Source organism: Podarcis tiliguerta (genome assembly GCF_965153285.1).
Source record: "Podarcis tiliguerta genome assembly, chromosome: 2".
In the NCBI taxonomy this organism is placed as follows: Eukaryota; Metazoa; Chordata; class Lepidosauria; order Squamata; family Lacertidae; genus Podarcis; species Podarcis tiliguerta.
The window spans coordinates 7,326,014-7,340,974 of record NC_139535.1 but is presented as its reverse complement, the minus strand read 5'-3'; the positions used below and the strand labels follow the sequence as shown (position 1 = coordinate 7,340,974).

General features: G+C 43.1%; 1 protein-coding gene across 1 annotated transcript; it reads left to right on the top strand.

The window, feature by feature from the left end:
* Positions 1-2,705: 2,705 nt before the first annotated feature.
* Positions 2,706-13,127, top strand: LOC310672911 (vomeronasal type-2 receptor 26-like; the record flags this gene model as incomplete). Its single annotated transcript, XM_083430596.1, has 6 exons — positions 2,706-2,914; positions 4,220-4,511; positions 8,108-8,908; positions 11,061-11,291; positions 11,504-11,630; positions 12,229-13,127. The coding sequence occupies 6 exons, from the start codon at positions 2,706-2,708 to the stop codon at positions 13,125-13,127; spliced, it is 2,559 nt and encodes an 852-aa protein (XP_083286722.1).
* Between the last annotated feature and the right edge of the window lie 1,834 nt (positions 13,128-14,961).

Here is a 14,961-nt window from a genome sequence, read left to right as displayed (position 1 = left end):
ATTGGAACCACAGCTTGTTGTTGGGATTAAAAAATGTATATCATTTTACAGAAGGTTCCAGTAAACCCCACAAATATGTGTGTGTGCACCCGTGCATATTCTTCTTATCTATTGAATTTGTATACCGCCCTATACCAGGAGGTCCCTGGGCAGTTCACAGAACAAAATAACACCCCCCACTGCATAGCCAAGCAGTTTCCTCTCACTGCTATTTGCAGCTGACTATGTATATGGTAAGACATATGTCCAAGAACATTGTCATCAATGTTCCCTTGTGATGCGGAGGAAATAGATAATTTGCAGTAGACCTCTTAAAGTTTCTGATTCCCGGGACTTCAATAGTAGCAACTGTGGAGTTGCCCATTGCTGTTTGAAAACATTCCAGTACCAGGCTCTTCTATCTTGAGTTAGACTGCACGTTACTCATAGCTGAGTCTCCTAAGCTGCTTAAGAAGTTGTCAACTGAATTGATTTGGGGGGAGTGCCCCCCCTTTGGCTTAGGAACCAGATTCCCAAACAGTTTAAAGCACAGTTGCCCATTTAAAACTGTTGGGGAATCTCCATGAAGCCGGAGAAGGGCATTGCAATTGCCTTTGACTGTGGCTGCGGACAAATCTTTGTCACCACAAAGGTGGCGGTGGTGGCAATTGTGCGCCATCATAATCAAAGGGGATTGCAACACACCTCTACGGTTTGCGGGAGCAAGCCCTTTTCTCAATTAGAACACCATCCTACTGCTTTGATTAGGTTTGAAACCCTCACTTTGCTACACGGTTAACATTTTCTGGTTCCAGAAGTGCTGTGTTTATTCCAGAAGGGGAATCCTAAACTGTGGGTCCAGAGCGCAGCTCACACAAGTGTTTGCAATTCCCAAACCCCAGGATCGGTACATCACAATGGCAAGGCAAAAATAAAAAATGGCTCCACCTACACCATATATTAAAAGCCTATGTATTCCCCCGAAGAATCCTGGGAGCTGTAGTTTACACGTCCAAGGACTGTAGCTCTGAGAGGTAAACTAGGAAGGTAGTAGCCTGCCTCATATTGAGTCAAAGCATTGGTCCATGTAGGCTCAGTGTTGTCTAGATGGCATTGGCTCCTCAAAGTTTCTGGTGCGGCTCCTGGAAATGACATTAGGGATCAAGCCTAGGACCTCTGCATGCAGAGCAGATGCTCTGCGGCTGAGGTACAGCCTTTGTCACTCAGCTCCCAGGATCCTTTTGGGGGAAGCCTGTGTGCTTTAATTGACTGGTGTGGGTGTGACTGATGTCACCTCTCCCAAGGAAAGAAGCAACTGGGGGTGGGCATGAATAGAAGTGTATAAAACTATGCACAGGAACCCATGGCCCTTGAGATGTTTCAGGACTCTCCAACTCCCATCAATCCCAGCCAATGAACCTGGATGATAAGGTGTAGGACAGGCATTGGGGTCCCTTCCAACCCCACAAATCCATGGTTCACAAAGGGGCAACCAAAATGTTTGAAGGAAGTGGAGCAACTCCCCTGACTCAGGTGGCAGAGGTGGGCTCTGGCATGGTTTTGTAGGAACATAGTCATTCAGAGTTTGCCACTGGGCCCTGTGGGGACTTCATGGCTTCCATGGCAATCATTGGGCTTACTCAAATGGTCATTATACCAGGCACATCACAATTGGAAGGGCACAACCTTAAATTCAAGATTGGGTTGCTGGAATGCACTCAGGTCCTTACTGAGATATTTAGTAATCCACTGAGTAGGTCTATTTACAATTGTGTAGTAACAGATGTTTAGACAAATTTATGGAGGGGGAAAAGGCTGCCCAAGGCTATTGCCTTCAAGGATATGTTCTCCCTCCTCTGCTGAAGGTAGGAGGCCCCTGTGCGATGGGTTTTGGAAATCACATGTAGAGAAGGTTCTGCTCCACATCTCCTGCTTGTGAGCTTCCCTTTGGGGCAACTCATTGGTCATTGTGATTCTAGGATGCTGGACTTGATGGGCCTTTGGCCTGATGGGCTCCAGGGCTCTTAAGAGGCCAATAAAGATCATTCAAACTCATCTTTCTGCCTCCTTGACCCATGTCAGTCAATTCAGTAAACATGTTTTTCTCTTGCTCTGCACCTGCTCTTCTGAAGTTCCAGAGGAAACCTCTCTTCCCTTTACAATTATCTGAACCACATCGATTTATTCTTATTATTTACAGAGTCCAAGGGATCCTCACACCCCACCCTCAAATATTGCATTTGGGAACAATAACACAAACATCACAATTAAGGGCAGCTGGAGGTTTGTTTCTTCCACTGTGCCTGAAGGGTTTGATGTATAAAATATCTCATGTGCCACAGAGTCCTTGGGGCTAAGATATAGGGCAGGTGAGGGGGGAAGCTAAGTTTGTGCAAAGCTTAATCAGGACATAGGAAGCTGCCTTTGAGATCTGTACTATCTGCTGACTGGCATCAGCTTTCCTGGAAGGGGACATCCTCAGCCCTGCTTGGAAAGGTTAGAGAGAATTGCACTTCACACCTTCTGGGTGCAAAAGAAGATGCTTGTCCATTGAATCTCTGGCCCTTCCCCTCAATCCCCCTTTGACCCTGAGGCCACAGCCAGACCCTTCCCTTTATTTGTCAAGTCACTGCAGCTTCTGATTTGCAAGAATGTGGGGTTTCTTCTGAAAAGTGAGTATTGGGGGGAGGAACAGTCACGAGTAAAGTGTAGCTGATAGACCCAGAATGATAACACTGCTTCTGGTGATGTCTCTCACCAACTATGGGATGCAGCAGAGGGTAAAGTGTCAACCTAGTTTGATTGGTGATACAAATTCTCCTGTGAATTTTTACCGGCCAGCGGACCACCTCATTGGTGGAATCATAGCTCCAAGATTTTTTGAAAATCTGCATTTCTTCACATTTTCCAGCAGCCCCTTCAACAGAATTGAGATGTAAGTACTGATGTATTGATGGGATTTATAGCTTTTCTCCAGTTCCCTTGATGTACCTATGTTACCCTTGTTTTCTGGTAACCCTGATAAATCATTGGCTCCTCTTTTTTTGTTGAGGAAACACCTCATTCAGTGGGATGCAATACAATTGGGAGATTTGGGTAGGAAGATAATGTTACACAAAAGCAACAAACGCCCTCTTTGCTTATAAACCCGTAATATAAGGTTTATAATGTTGTGGGTCTTTCCTGGGAATTGAAACAAGAATGCCTGCTATTTTACTTTATTTATTTAAAGATTTCTTTATGATGGTTCAGACATTATTTTATGCAGTGGTACCTCAGGTTAAGTACTTAATTCGTTCCGGAGGTCCATTCTTAACCTGAAACTGTTCTTAACCTGAAGCATCACTTTAGCTAATGGGGCCTCCTGCTGCTGCCACGCCGCCAGAGCACGATTTCTGTTCTCATCCTGACGCAAAGTTCTTAATCTGAGGTACTATTTCTAGGTTAGCGGAGACTGTAACCTGAAGCGTATGTAACCCGAGGTACCACTGTAATGCAATTAAAGTAACTGGCTACCAGCATAAGTTTGACCAAACTGCAGGAGGCAGTGGAAGACAGGAGTGCCTGGTGTGCTCTGGTCCAGGGGGTCACAAAGAGTCGGACACGACTAAACGCCAAAACAATAACAACAGTAGTTTTGATATATGCTGCTCTCTGAAGAATAACTTGTTCTCTGAAATGTAGGAAATGCTTCAGGATGTGATTGAGTTGCAGGTCTTCTGTAGTAAGCAACGTTGGAACTAGACAATTATTTAACCCATGCACAACAAAATCTATCAAGCTGCAAATTGTAAATGACTCCTGTGCTTCGTCATGTGCAAAGCAGTCTGTGGGCTCAATTTGGCTCCAGGACCTTTTTCTCTGGCATCCAGCACAGCCAACGTAACTAAGACTTCTTGGCTGCTCTGTGGGGCTCCTCTCCCCATGCCCCCATTAGAAATATGCAAATCATTACTTTGGAAACCCGTTTTGCGAGACATTGCCTGGGAGGTTGTTTTATACAGGGATGGGTGGTAACCACTGGACCTAGTGGGGCAGCAGCCAAGGAAGAGTTGTGTTCTGGTTTTGCCTCCCTCCTCCTCCTTGCAAAGATACTGTCGACACTAATACTGGTACACCTCCGTCTTACTTTCCCCTGCCACCTCGCCTCATTTCCTATTTGCTTTGATTAACACAAAAAAGAATGTGACTTTCATTTTCACTGAATTGAGGGTAACTGCTTGACACACTATTTTTGCAGACGGGAGATGGTGAGGAGCTCACACGTCCTTCCATTCTCCCTGGCTGTTCAGGATATCAGTAATAATCCCAGGCTCTTACCAAACATCACCCTCGGCTACAGCATGTATGATACCTCTTTTCAGGGAAGAATGACTTCTGATGCCCTGATAGACCTGCTTGCTGGTGGGAAAATCAATATTCCAAACTACAGGTGTGGAAGACAGAAAAAGCTGTTGGCTGTTCTTGAAGCGGGTGAATCCGACATCTCCACACACATTGCAAGCATGTTGGGCATCTACAAGATCCCACAGGTAAGAACTGGGTGCAGGTCCAACACACCAGGCAACATATGCCACCTAGTCAGACTGTAGGGAAAACTTAGGATAATGTAACTGATTGTATTGCTTACCTTACATTGTACACTGCTTTGAAACATTGTCTTTCATGAAGTGAAGAGCCATAGAGAAATAAATTGACCTTTTGCATGGTAAGTACAGTTGTTTAATGTGCACTGAAATGGGAAATGCACAATGTTTCTGAACAGTGGTACCTCAGGTTACAGGCGCTTCAGGTTACAGAAGCTTCGGGTTACAAACTCCGCTCACCAAGAAATGTTTGCTCCAGGTTAAGAACTTTGCCCCAGGAGAAGAACGGAAATTGTAATTCAGTGGCGCAGCGGCAGCATTAAGCCCCATTAGCTAAAGCACGCCTCAGGTTAAGAACCATTTCAGGTTAAGAACAGACCTCTGGAACGAATTAAGTTCTTAACCCGAGGTACCACTTTATTGTATACTGTGAAGCACGGTTGGAAACTTGCAGAGAAGTTTGGGCTGGATGAGATAACTGTTAGGGGGATTTGTAGCTGGTTGACTGAGGGTCCTCTTCTGTGTTTGATGCAGTGTGGACATGGTAATCCATGCACTGGTGACCTCGATTACTGCAATGCACTCTGTTGCCAGCATGTAGCTCTAAAGTGTGCTCTAGCCACCCAGTCACTGAGCTCTTTGGGGGAGTCACTGTTAGTGGTTCCCAATGGCTCAGGTGCAGTCTCTGTGTGTGGTTTGGGAGCTGCATGGTCAGGGAAAAAACAATGCTGTCCAGGGTTGTAAAGAATAATTGGGTGCATTCTTTCCACCTTGGATCAAATCTATGCTTCCAAGTGCTATAAGAATGCTGCAGAGATAGCGCAGAATAGTGCGCACCCTGGAAACGATCTCTTTCAGCTTCTGCCATCTGGAAGAAGGTAAAGTAAAGGTAAAGGTACCCCTGCCCGTACGGGCCAGTCGTGTCCGACTCTAGGGTTGCGCGCCCATCTCGCTTAAGAGGCCGGGGGCCAGCGCTGTCCGGAGACACTTTCGGGTCACGTGGCCAGTGTGACGAAGCTGCTCTGGCGAGCCAGCACCAGCGCAGCACACGGAAACGCCGTTTATCTTCCCGCTATAAAGCGGTACCTATTTATCTACTTGCACCTGGGGGTGCTTTCGAACTGCTAGGTGGGCAGGCGCTGGGACCGAACGACAGGAGCTCACCCCACCGCGGGGATTCGAACCGCCGACCATACGATCGGCAAGTCCTAGGCACTGAGGTTTTACCCACAGCACCACCTGCGTCCCTTTCTGGAAGAAGTTACAGGGTTATAAAGACTAGGACTAGCCGCCTGAGAAACAGTTTCTATCCAAATGCGATTTTGGTTTTAAACACAATGTAAGGTAGTCTCTGAACCAGGCTGGGATAGCTGGGATAGCAGGTTTGTTGGTTTTTGAATGTCTGATGCAGATTTTTTCAATTTCATTGTTTTGTATGGGACAATGACAATAAAGATTATCGTATCGTATCCAACAGAAGCCATGTGTTCAGCATTTGGGACCCTTTTTTTTAAAAAAAAAACAAAACCCATCTTTATTGAAAATTCAAAAAGTGCATAATTATATCTGCACCGAACATGGTGAGACATGGAAATAAAAGAGAGAAAAAGAAGAAGGAAAACAGAACCCACGTAGAAGGGAAAATAAAGGGGAGAGGGGAAAAAAACCAGAACTGTATATTTTACAAAGTTGTTAAAGCCCTGGTGCTTTACCATCTGCCACATTTGTGATTGTTTTCTCATCTCGGCTTCTGATATTGGAGACATCAATAATGGTTTTTGTGTATATTCTAGCCCTGGTAGTTTTATTTTTTTGAAGCTCGCCCTCCCCATAAACTCTTTTGGTGGTACCTCTTCTGGTTCACTATACAGGTCTGAATAGATTTTCAGGAAGTGGTTGTTAATTATGGTTGGAGATGTATGCACTTCATGCAATTCACCTCTAATTTGTGAGATTATTGAGTTTTCTTTCTTTTGCATAAGTCGCTTCGCAAGAATCTTACCTGCCTTTCCACCTGCCTCCCAATACTTTTGTCCTGTACACATAAGCATGAATTCAACTTATTGGGACAATATATTTTTCCTTACTATCTTAAAGGTTTGTTGTTTTTTAATGTGATAAGTATGCTATAATTCGACCTCTAATAAAAGCTTTATACGCTTCCCATTCATATATCCTAGCGGTCAAAGTCTCAGTATTTATATCAAAGAATTGTTCAGTCTCGGTCTTCATTTGTTTTACAAACTGGTCATCATTAAGTAGTGAGATGTTAAAATACCTGTTTCTTGGTATCTTAGCTGTATTATAATACTTCCAATCCAAGCTAATTGCACTGTGATAAGATACACAACATACATCAATCTCACAATCTTGAATTTGATAGTACAAGGACACTGATATTAAGAAAAAATCCAACCTGAAACAATTTTTATGTACTTGACTATAAATTGTAAATTGCCTTTCCTTAAGCGCCAAGGGTCAACCAGATTCAACTTTTGCATGTACTTTTTGAGAGTTTCTCTAACTAATGAATCCCCCCCCCTCCCCCGTGGAGGTGTGTTTCTGTCCAGGTTAGGATTAATTATTTCATTGAAAACACCTTCTACTATAAGTTTATCATACGTACTTTGACTCAGGTGACTAAAACATTGATAAAACATATCTAGGGAATCTACATTTGTCCCATATATATCAATCAACATTATTACCTTTTCAGCAATTTTCATACCCAAAATTAAATAGCGTCCATTTTCATCACTAATAACTTGTTGTGTATCCACCCTCAATCCTTTTCGTATCAAGATAATGAGGCCTCTTGCATTGGAAGCATAATTTGTAGTATATACCTCTAATACCCAACCCTTCATTAACACTTTTTTTGTCTTGTGCCCACAAATGTGTCTCTTGTAAATAAGCGATATGAGTATTTAAAGATTTTAAGTATTGGAAAATTACTTGCTGTTTTTTGGAGTCTGTCAACCTTTTACATTTAAACTAACTAACTTCATATTGTATTATTAATTTCCTTTTGGCCACTCTTATCTTGGTCATAAATCCAATATTCATTGCTACAAGGTTTCTTGTATATGCATATAGGTATATATACAACCTGCCATTCATACACCTAAATTACCTTACACATAACTCTTTATATAATTTGGCTTTATGGACCCAATGTTATCAAACTTTAGCATTTTGGATCCAATATTATCAAACTCCTTTCCAGTTGAGGATTGGCAGGCCACTTCGCTACTGACTTTCTGGGGCCTACTGAAGGATTTTATTTTATTTTATTTCATTTTATCAGGCAATTTAATTGAAGTTTGATTTGAAAATTTTACCTTCTTGATTATTTTGGATTGCATCTTTTGAAACTGCTTAGAGACTATTGTGGTTAAGCAGTAGAAAAACTGCTTTTTTTAAAATTAAAAAACCCATTTGTGAGGTTTGCCCTAATTAAATTGACCATCACCTTTCACATATAAGTATCCACTCTTAGTCCTAAAAATCAAACCACCAGTCTCTTTTTCTTTCCTCACCAGCTCAGTTATGGCTTTGTTCTTAATGATAAAGCTCAGTTCCCTTTTGTCTACTGGATGACTCCAAAGCAAGACACTCAGTACCAGGGGGTGGTCCAACTCCTCCTTCATTTCCGGTGGACGTGGGTCGGCCTCTTTGCTCCAGACAATGACAACGGAGAAAGGTCCCTGAGTACCTTGACACCTCTGGTGATCAAAAAGGAAATTTGTATTGCCTTCACAGAAAGAGTAGAACATAAGACTTGGCTCTGGATACCCCATGAACCACCTGCCGCGTGGAGAGAAGTCAATGTATTTGTTTACACTGCAGACTCTCAATATGGACTTTATATAATCATAGAGGTGGAATCCTTATTTCAAAGGGTACAAAGCGGGGGGAAAGTCTGGATAACCACAGGCCTTCAGAGCAAATTCTCCTTATGTGATACTGACTGCTTCCCGTATGTGCATGGCTCTTTGTCCTTTGTAATGAAGACCAAAAAAAGGACCAAAAAGGACTACTATGAGCCAATGTCCCCAACTAGTTCAAGCTGCATGGTAAATGTATACGATTGTTCATATTCAAAGCATGCCTTGTCTTTGAGGGGCTTAACAAAATGCAGGGAGAAGGAGGATCTGCAGTTGTTGCCCCAGGAAGAGGTGGAAAGAATTCAGTCGCAAGACAACTACATCAATTACTTGAATATCCAAGTTGTGGCTCAGGCTTTAAATGCAGCATATTCATCCAGATCAAAGCGGAGTTCGATTGTGGGAGGTGGAAGAGGAGGAGGCAGGTTGGAACGTCAAAGTCTATGGCGATGGCAGGTATGTCCGTTCCCTTTTGCAAACTGCAGTTCATTGTCCCATGATGTCTGGAATCATCATGCTAGGATCACAGGAAGCTGCCTTGCACTGAGCCAGACCATTGGTCTGCCCAGCTTAGTATTGTCTACCTTGACTGATTAGCAGCGCTTCTCCCAGTTTTTGGAAGGGAAACTTTCCAAGCTCTGCTTAGAGATGAATTGGGGATTGCATCTGGGACCTTCTGAGTGCAAGGCAAATGCTCTACCAACTGGGCCTCTTCCCCCATCATTCTGCATTCAGAGTCAAACATTGCAGCAATGCCTTGTATTGATTGCTTTCTACAAATTTATAAGCCACCCTTCATCACTTAAGTGGGAGCCCACTGTGGTTTCCATTAGAATGCAATGAGCAGAAAATAGGAATGAACGAAAGAATACCTACCTACGGGACCGCCTCTCCTGGTATGCCCCACAGAGGAACTTACGGTCTTCAATTAAAAACATCTTGTAGGTCCCAGGCCACAGAGAGGTTAGGCTGGCCTCAACTAGAGCCAGGGCTTTTTTGGCTGCGGCTCCAACCTGGTGGAACGCTCTGTCACAAGAGACAAGGGCCCTGCAGGACTTGACATCTTTCCGCAGGGCCTGCAAGACAGAGTTGTTCCACCAGGCCTTTGGTCAGGGTGCAGCCTGACTCCCTCCTTTGGCAATCCTTACAAAACTTTAGTTTATGGTTGCCATCAATTTTGAATTTGATTTTAATTAATTTATATAATGTTTTTATAATGTTGCACTATTTTAGTGTTGTTAGCCGCCCTGAGCCCAGCTTCGGCTGGGGAGGGCGGGATATAAATAAAATTTATTATTATTATTATTATAATCCAATCGCATTGTTTTCTACCAACCCGGCTCCCAGAGAAGGGAATCCTCCCAGAGTCAGGGGAAGGGCACATCAGAAATGGACATACCAGCCAATAATTTTCTAGCAGCAACTTACAGACTAAGTTCAAAGGCAACACAAGAGAGAGAGAGAGAGAGAGAGAGAGAGAGAGAGAGAGAGATGTAGAGCTAGTTGGAGAATGCTCTAATACAGGAGTTATCTACCTTTTAGCAGCCTCCTACCCTAGAGGTCCCCCAATCAGTGCAGTTTTGAAAGGTCTAAACATGTAGAATCTAGATTAGATATGAATATCGAGGTTGACTTTTTTTCTACAAAAATTAATAAGCATACTAGGACTAGACAATAACATTTTCGTCTATCATTAGACAGCAATACATTTACAAGCTTTTGCAGCCTCACAACAAATGGAGGGAATCTTTAACCTTCCTTACAATCTTTGACTTTCAGGGTAACCAATTCCACTGGAAAGTCTCCTTTATACAGTTTCCTTTATGTGGTTATTATAGGGAAAAGAGGATCCTGCAATAGAAAGGTGACTTTATCCTTATTAGAACTTAGTGTTTTGCCCTCAATAAAGCCATCTTGATCATTCTATCCATATTTTGCCCAAAATCTTAATCAACCTTTCCAAATGTAATGATGCTGACTTTGGTCATCCCTAAAATACAGAAGCAGAATGAGGGGGCCAAATAATCTATCATAGTCACTATGAATTCAGATGAGAGATGCTGTGGAGTAAATCTGCTCTCCCTGGGCCAAAACTATGTGGAAAATGACCTAGGCAGAAAATGTCGTCACAGTCTTTGTCTGTGAATTACTTTCAGTTTGAGTCTGAGCGTGCTTCGGCACAGAGAGGATGTCTCCATGTCCCCATGGTGATTTACTGCTTGAAAATAAACGCTTTTAGAGATAGAAGAAACTGTCTCTGGACTTTTTACTCCTTCTCCTCACACGGAAGGCAACCGCTGCAACTCTGCATTTCTGCCTAGGTCGTTTTCCACAGAGTTTTGGCCCAGGGGAAGCGGCTGGACGGCAGATTTATTTGCACAGATGCTCCTCATTGAAAGAAGATAAGGATGCAAAAAATTAGTGACGACTTAACCAACATGTGTTCATGTTCTCTCAATGCTGGAGTTTCCAAAACCAGAACATTCGAGAACTAAGCTGTACGAAAACTGAGGTACCAGTGTCTTTATTTTCCCCAATTTGAACTGTATTTATTTCCCCCTGGTGGGTTCATGTTCTCTCAATGCTGGAGTTTCCTCTGTCATTCCAGCTTCATCCTTTCTTGAAAGAAGTCCGCTTCTATACTAATACTTCAGCTGAAGGACAGTACTTGGATGAGGATGGGGCAGTGGCTGCTGACTTCGATATCGTGAATCTGGTGCTGTTTCCCAACAACTCTCTTGCTAGAGTGAAGATTGGGAGAATAGAGAGACAGGGGTCCTCAAATATGAAGTTCACCATTAACCCGGAAGCAATTGTGTGGCCCAATCTATTTCAGAAGGTATGAGAAATTATATTTGTCATTTTATTAACTATGGCACCTGCCACGCTCTAACAACATTTTGAATAATACATATGACTGCAATCTTGTGCTCACTTCCCTGCAGCTAAGTCTCACTGAGATTAATGAGAACTGCTCTTGAGTAAAATCTCAGCCAAAGGCACAAATGCTACTGACACTTTCTCCCTGGTGCTCAATCTCTTTATGTCTAGACAGTGCCTCGTTCGAGATGCACTGAAAGCTGTCTCCCAGGATTTGCCAAAAAGGTTCAGGAAGGGAAGCCGCCGTGCTGCTATGATTGTGCTTCCTGCTCAGAAGGGACCATCTCCACTCAGGAAGGTAGGGGAGGATATCAGAGGAAAAGACTTTTGATAGAGGGATGGGGCAAATTCCTGAGTCACTCCAAACATGATGCTAGTAATGGCACCTCATGAATGAAATACCCTCTTCAGGGAGGGCTCCCCTGTTCCCACCCCCAGCACCAGGAAATTTTATCTCCCATGTGCTCAAGCAGGTAGAATTAATCTGAATTTAATGGTGGTAGCTCTTCTACAGAATTTTAATTTGTGGTATTTATATAGTTGTTTTCTCATTTTGGCTTCTACTACATAATCTGTACAGTTTTACAGTAGGACAGGTGAAACATCTTTCAAATCCACCCATTCATCAGTAATGATTAACTCATAAGAAACCTCAAGGATTCAAGATGAGCACTACTTAATAAGATCAAAGCATCGTGTTTTAAGAGAAGCCAGTGGGAATGAATTGATGGATCAATTCTTTTCTGGCTGTGAATGTTTGCCTCTCTCCTTCCCTACAAAACAATCTTTCCTGATTTCTCCCAGATGCCCACCTTTCCTCAGAATTGAAACAGCATAAGACCATTGTAGGTGTGTGACTGATATTAGGATACTGAAGTGTCTTTTCCTCTATGCAGATGCTGATGAATGCACCAGTTGTCCAGAAGATCAGCATCCAAGTGAGGACCGAGATCGATGTGTCCCCAAAGCGATCACCTTCCTGTCCTATGAGGAATATTTGGGGAGCCTCCTAGCTTCCCTTTCTCTCTTCTTATCCTTAACCACAAGCTTTGTGTTAAGAATCTTCATTAAATACAACGAAACTCCCATAGTCAAAGCCAACAACCGAAACCTCTCCTACATCCTCCTCATCTCCCTCCTGCTTTCCTTTTTGTCCTCCTTCCTCTTCATCGGCCAGCCTAGGAAAGCCACCTGCCTTCTTCGTCAAACTGCATTCAGCAATATCTTCTCAGTTGCTGTCTCTTCTGTGCTGGCAAAAACCATCACTGTGGTGCTGGCCTTCCTGGCCACAAAGCCAGGGAACAGGGTGAGGAGATGGCTGGGGAAGAGTCTGGCCAACTCCATTGTCATTTCCTGTTCCAGTGTCCAAGTTCTCATCTGCACCATCTGGCTGGGGGCCACTCCTCCATTCCCAGATTCTGACATGCATTCCCAGCTTGGAGAAATCATCCTGCAATGCAATGAAGGGTCTGTGTTCATGTTTTATGGCTCCCTCAGCTACATGGGCTTCCTGGCTGCCATCTGCTTCACGGTGGCTTTCCTAGCCAGGAAGCTGCCTGGAAATTTCAATGAAGCCAAGCTGATCACCTTCAGCATGCTGGTCTTCTGCAGTGTTTGGGTCTCCTTTGTGCCCACCTACCTGAGCACAAAGGGGAAATACATGGTAGCCGTGCAGATCTTCTCTATCTTGGCCTCCAGTGCTGGGCTTCTGGGCTGCATCTTCATTCCCAAATGCTACATTATTGTACTGAGGCCAGATCTGAACATGAAAGAGCATTTGACAAGAAAAAGCTAAACATGACATTTGATTCTTAGCTTGAACGATATCATAGAATTGTAGAGTTGGAAGTCCCCATCTGAATCTTGAGTGGAACCACAGCTTTTTGTTGGTAGTGTTTTCCAGAAGGCTCCAGTAAACTCCACAAATATGTTTGTGTGCATGTATCCTCATCAAAGTTCCCTTTTTTCACTTGTGATGGGCAGATAGATAATTTGCAGTAGACCTCTTAAAGTTTCTGATTCCTAATTCTTCACTAATAGCAACTATGGAGTTGCCCATTGTTGCTTGAAATCATTCCTGTACCAGGCTCTTTGATTCTGAGTTAGACTGCACGTTATTCATAGCTGAATTTCCTAAGCTGTTTAAGACGTTGTCAACTGAATTGCTAAAGTGCAAAATGAACTTAGTTAAATTAGAAGAAAAGGGACATTAAACTAGCTACATGAAGGACATAGATAAAAGGTCATATGGGAATGGTGATACACATAGTTTGTGGAAAAGAAATATTTTTGCACGTGAGTGTTGACGAGGTTCAAAAGTGCAAGAGTAGGAGAAAATACATGGAAGGACATGACGGAAACGATATTAGGTAGTCAGAAATGAGATAAGTGGTCTCTGGAGAAGTAAAGTTGTCGTTCTGGAGGTCCGTACTTAACCTGAAACTGTTCTTAACCTGAAGCACAACTTTAGCTAATGGGGCCTGCTGCTGCCGCTGCGCCACGGGAGCCCGATTTCTGTTCTTATTCTGAAGCAGTTCTTAACCTGAAGCACTATTTCAGGGTTAGCGGAGTGTGTAATCTGAAGCATATGTAACCTGAAGCGTATGTAACCCGAGGTACCACTGTACAAGATGCATGTGATAATGGCCTCATGTAGGCATGTCCTGGTATCTATGCTAACCAAAGGGAATGTGAACAGTTTGACACCAGAAAGGCCTATTTCATTGGCAAAAGCAAATTTAAAGCATAGCATCAAGTGTTTTTACACCAAGAGCTTGTCTCCTCTTCAGAAGTAACTGAATCTGGACAAAATACGTCCCTCTGGAAATGTTTTTCCTGCTTTGCATGTTTCGATCTCTGTTTCTCTTACTCCCCACTGTATTAGGAACTCTGATTCTTGAAATAAAATAGTATTTTATTACCTATTTCTGGGGTCTTCCTGTATGGTCTTTATAACTGGCAAACCCCTCACCAGCATAGAATCTGTATGGCTGGATCTAGACACATCAAAAAGCGATTCAGTTAAATGTGTTGTAAACTTCATACAGGGAAATCCTTTTGGCGAATGATGGGACTCCACAGCACCATCTGGTGTCACAGTGTTATAATGCGTATAAAGCACTTTATCTTTATGAACATAGTGAGTCCTATGATAGTGGGAAGGAGATTCCTGAAGCCAGACATCTCAGTTTGAATAATTCTTATTATTTATTAAATTTCTATAATGCCCATCGGCCATAGATGTCAGGGTGGTTCACAATATAAAAATACAATGTAAAAAAGACAAAAGACATAATAAAGATAAGAACAAAAACTAACCAATATTCCTCCACTCAGAAGACATTTCAAAGGGCATTAGATGTCAATCAGCCAATGTCCTGCTTAAAAAGGAACGTTTCGCTCGGCACCTAAAGGTGTACAATGAAGGTACCAGCCGAACCTCCCTGGAGAGCATTCCACAAATTGTGTCCTTGAGGAATCCCCTGGAATCTTTGTGAATCCTCTGAGTCCCTCACCCTTGTCCACTCGGTTATGTGGTAGTGAGGGCGATCACCTTTTAATCCCTTGAAAATAACATAGAACTGAAGAAGGAGGTTGGAAGAATGATGCTGTTTCCCACTTCCTCTTAC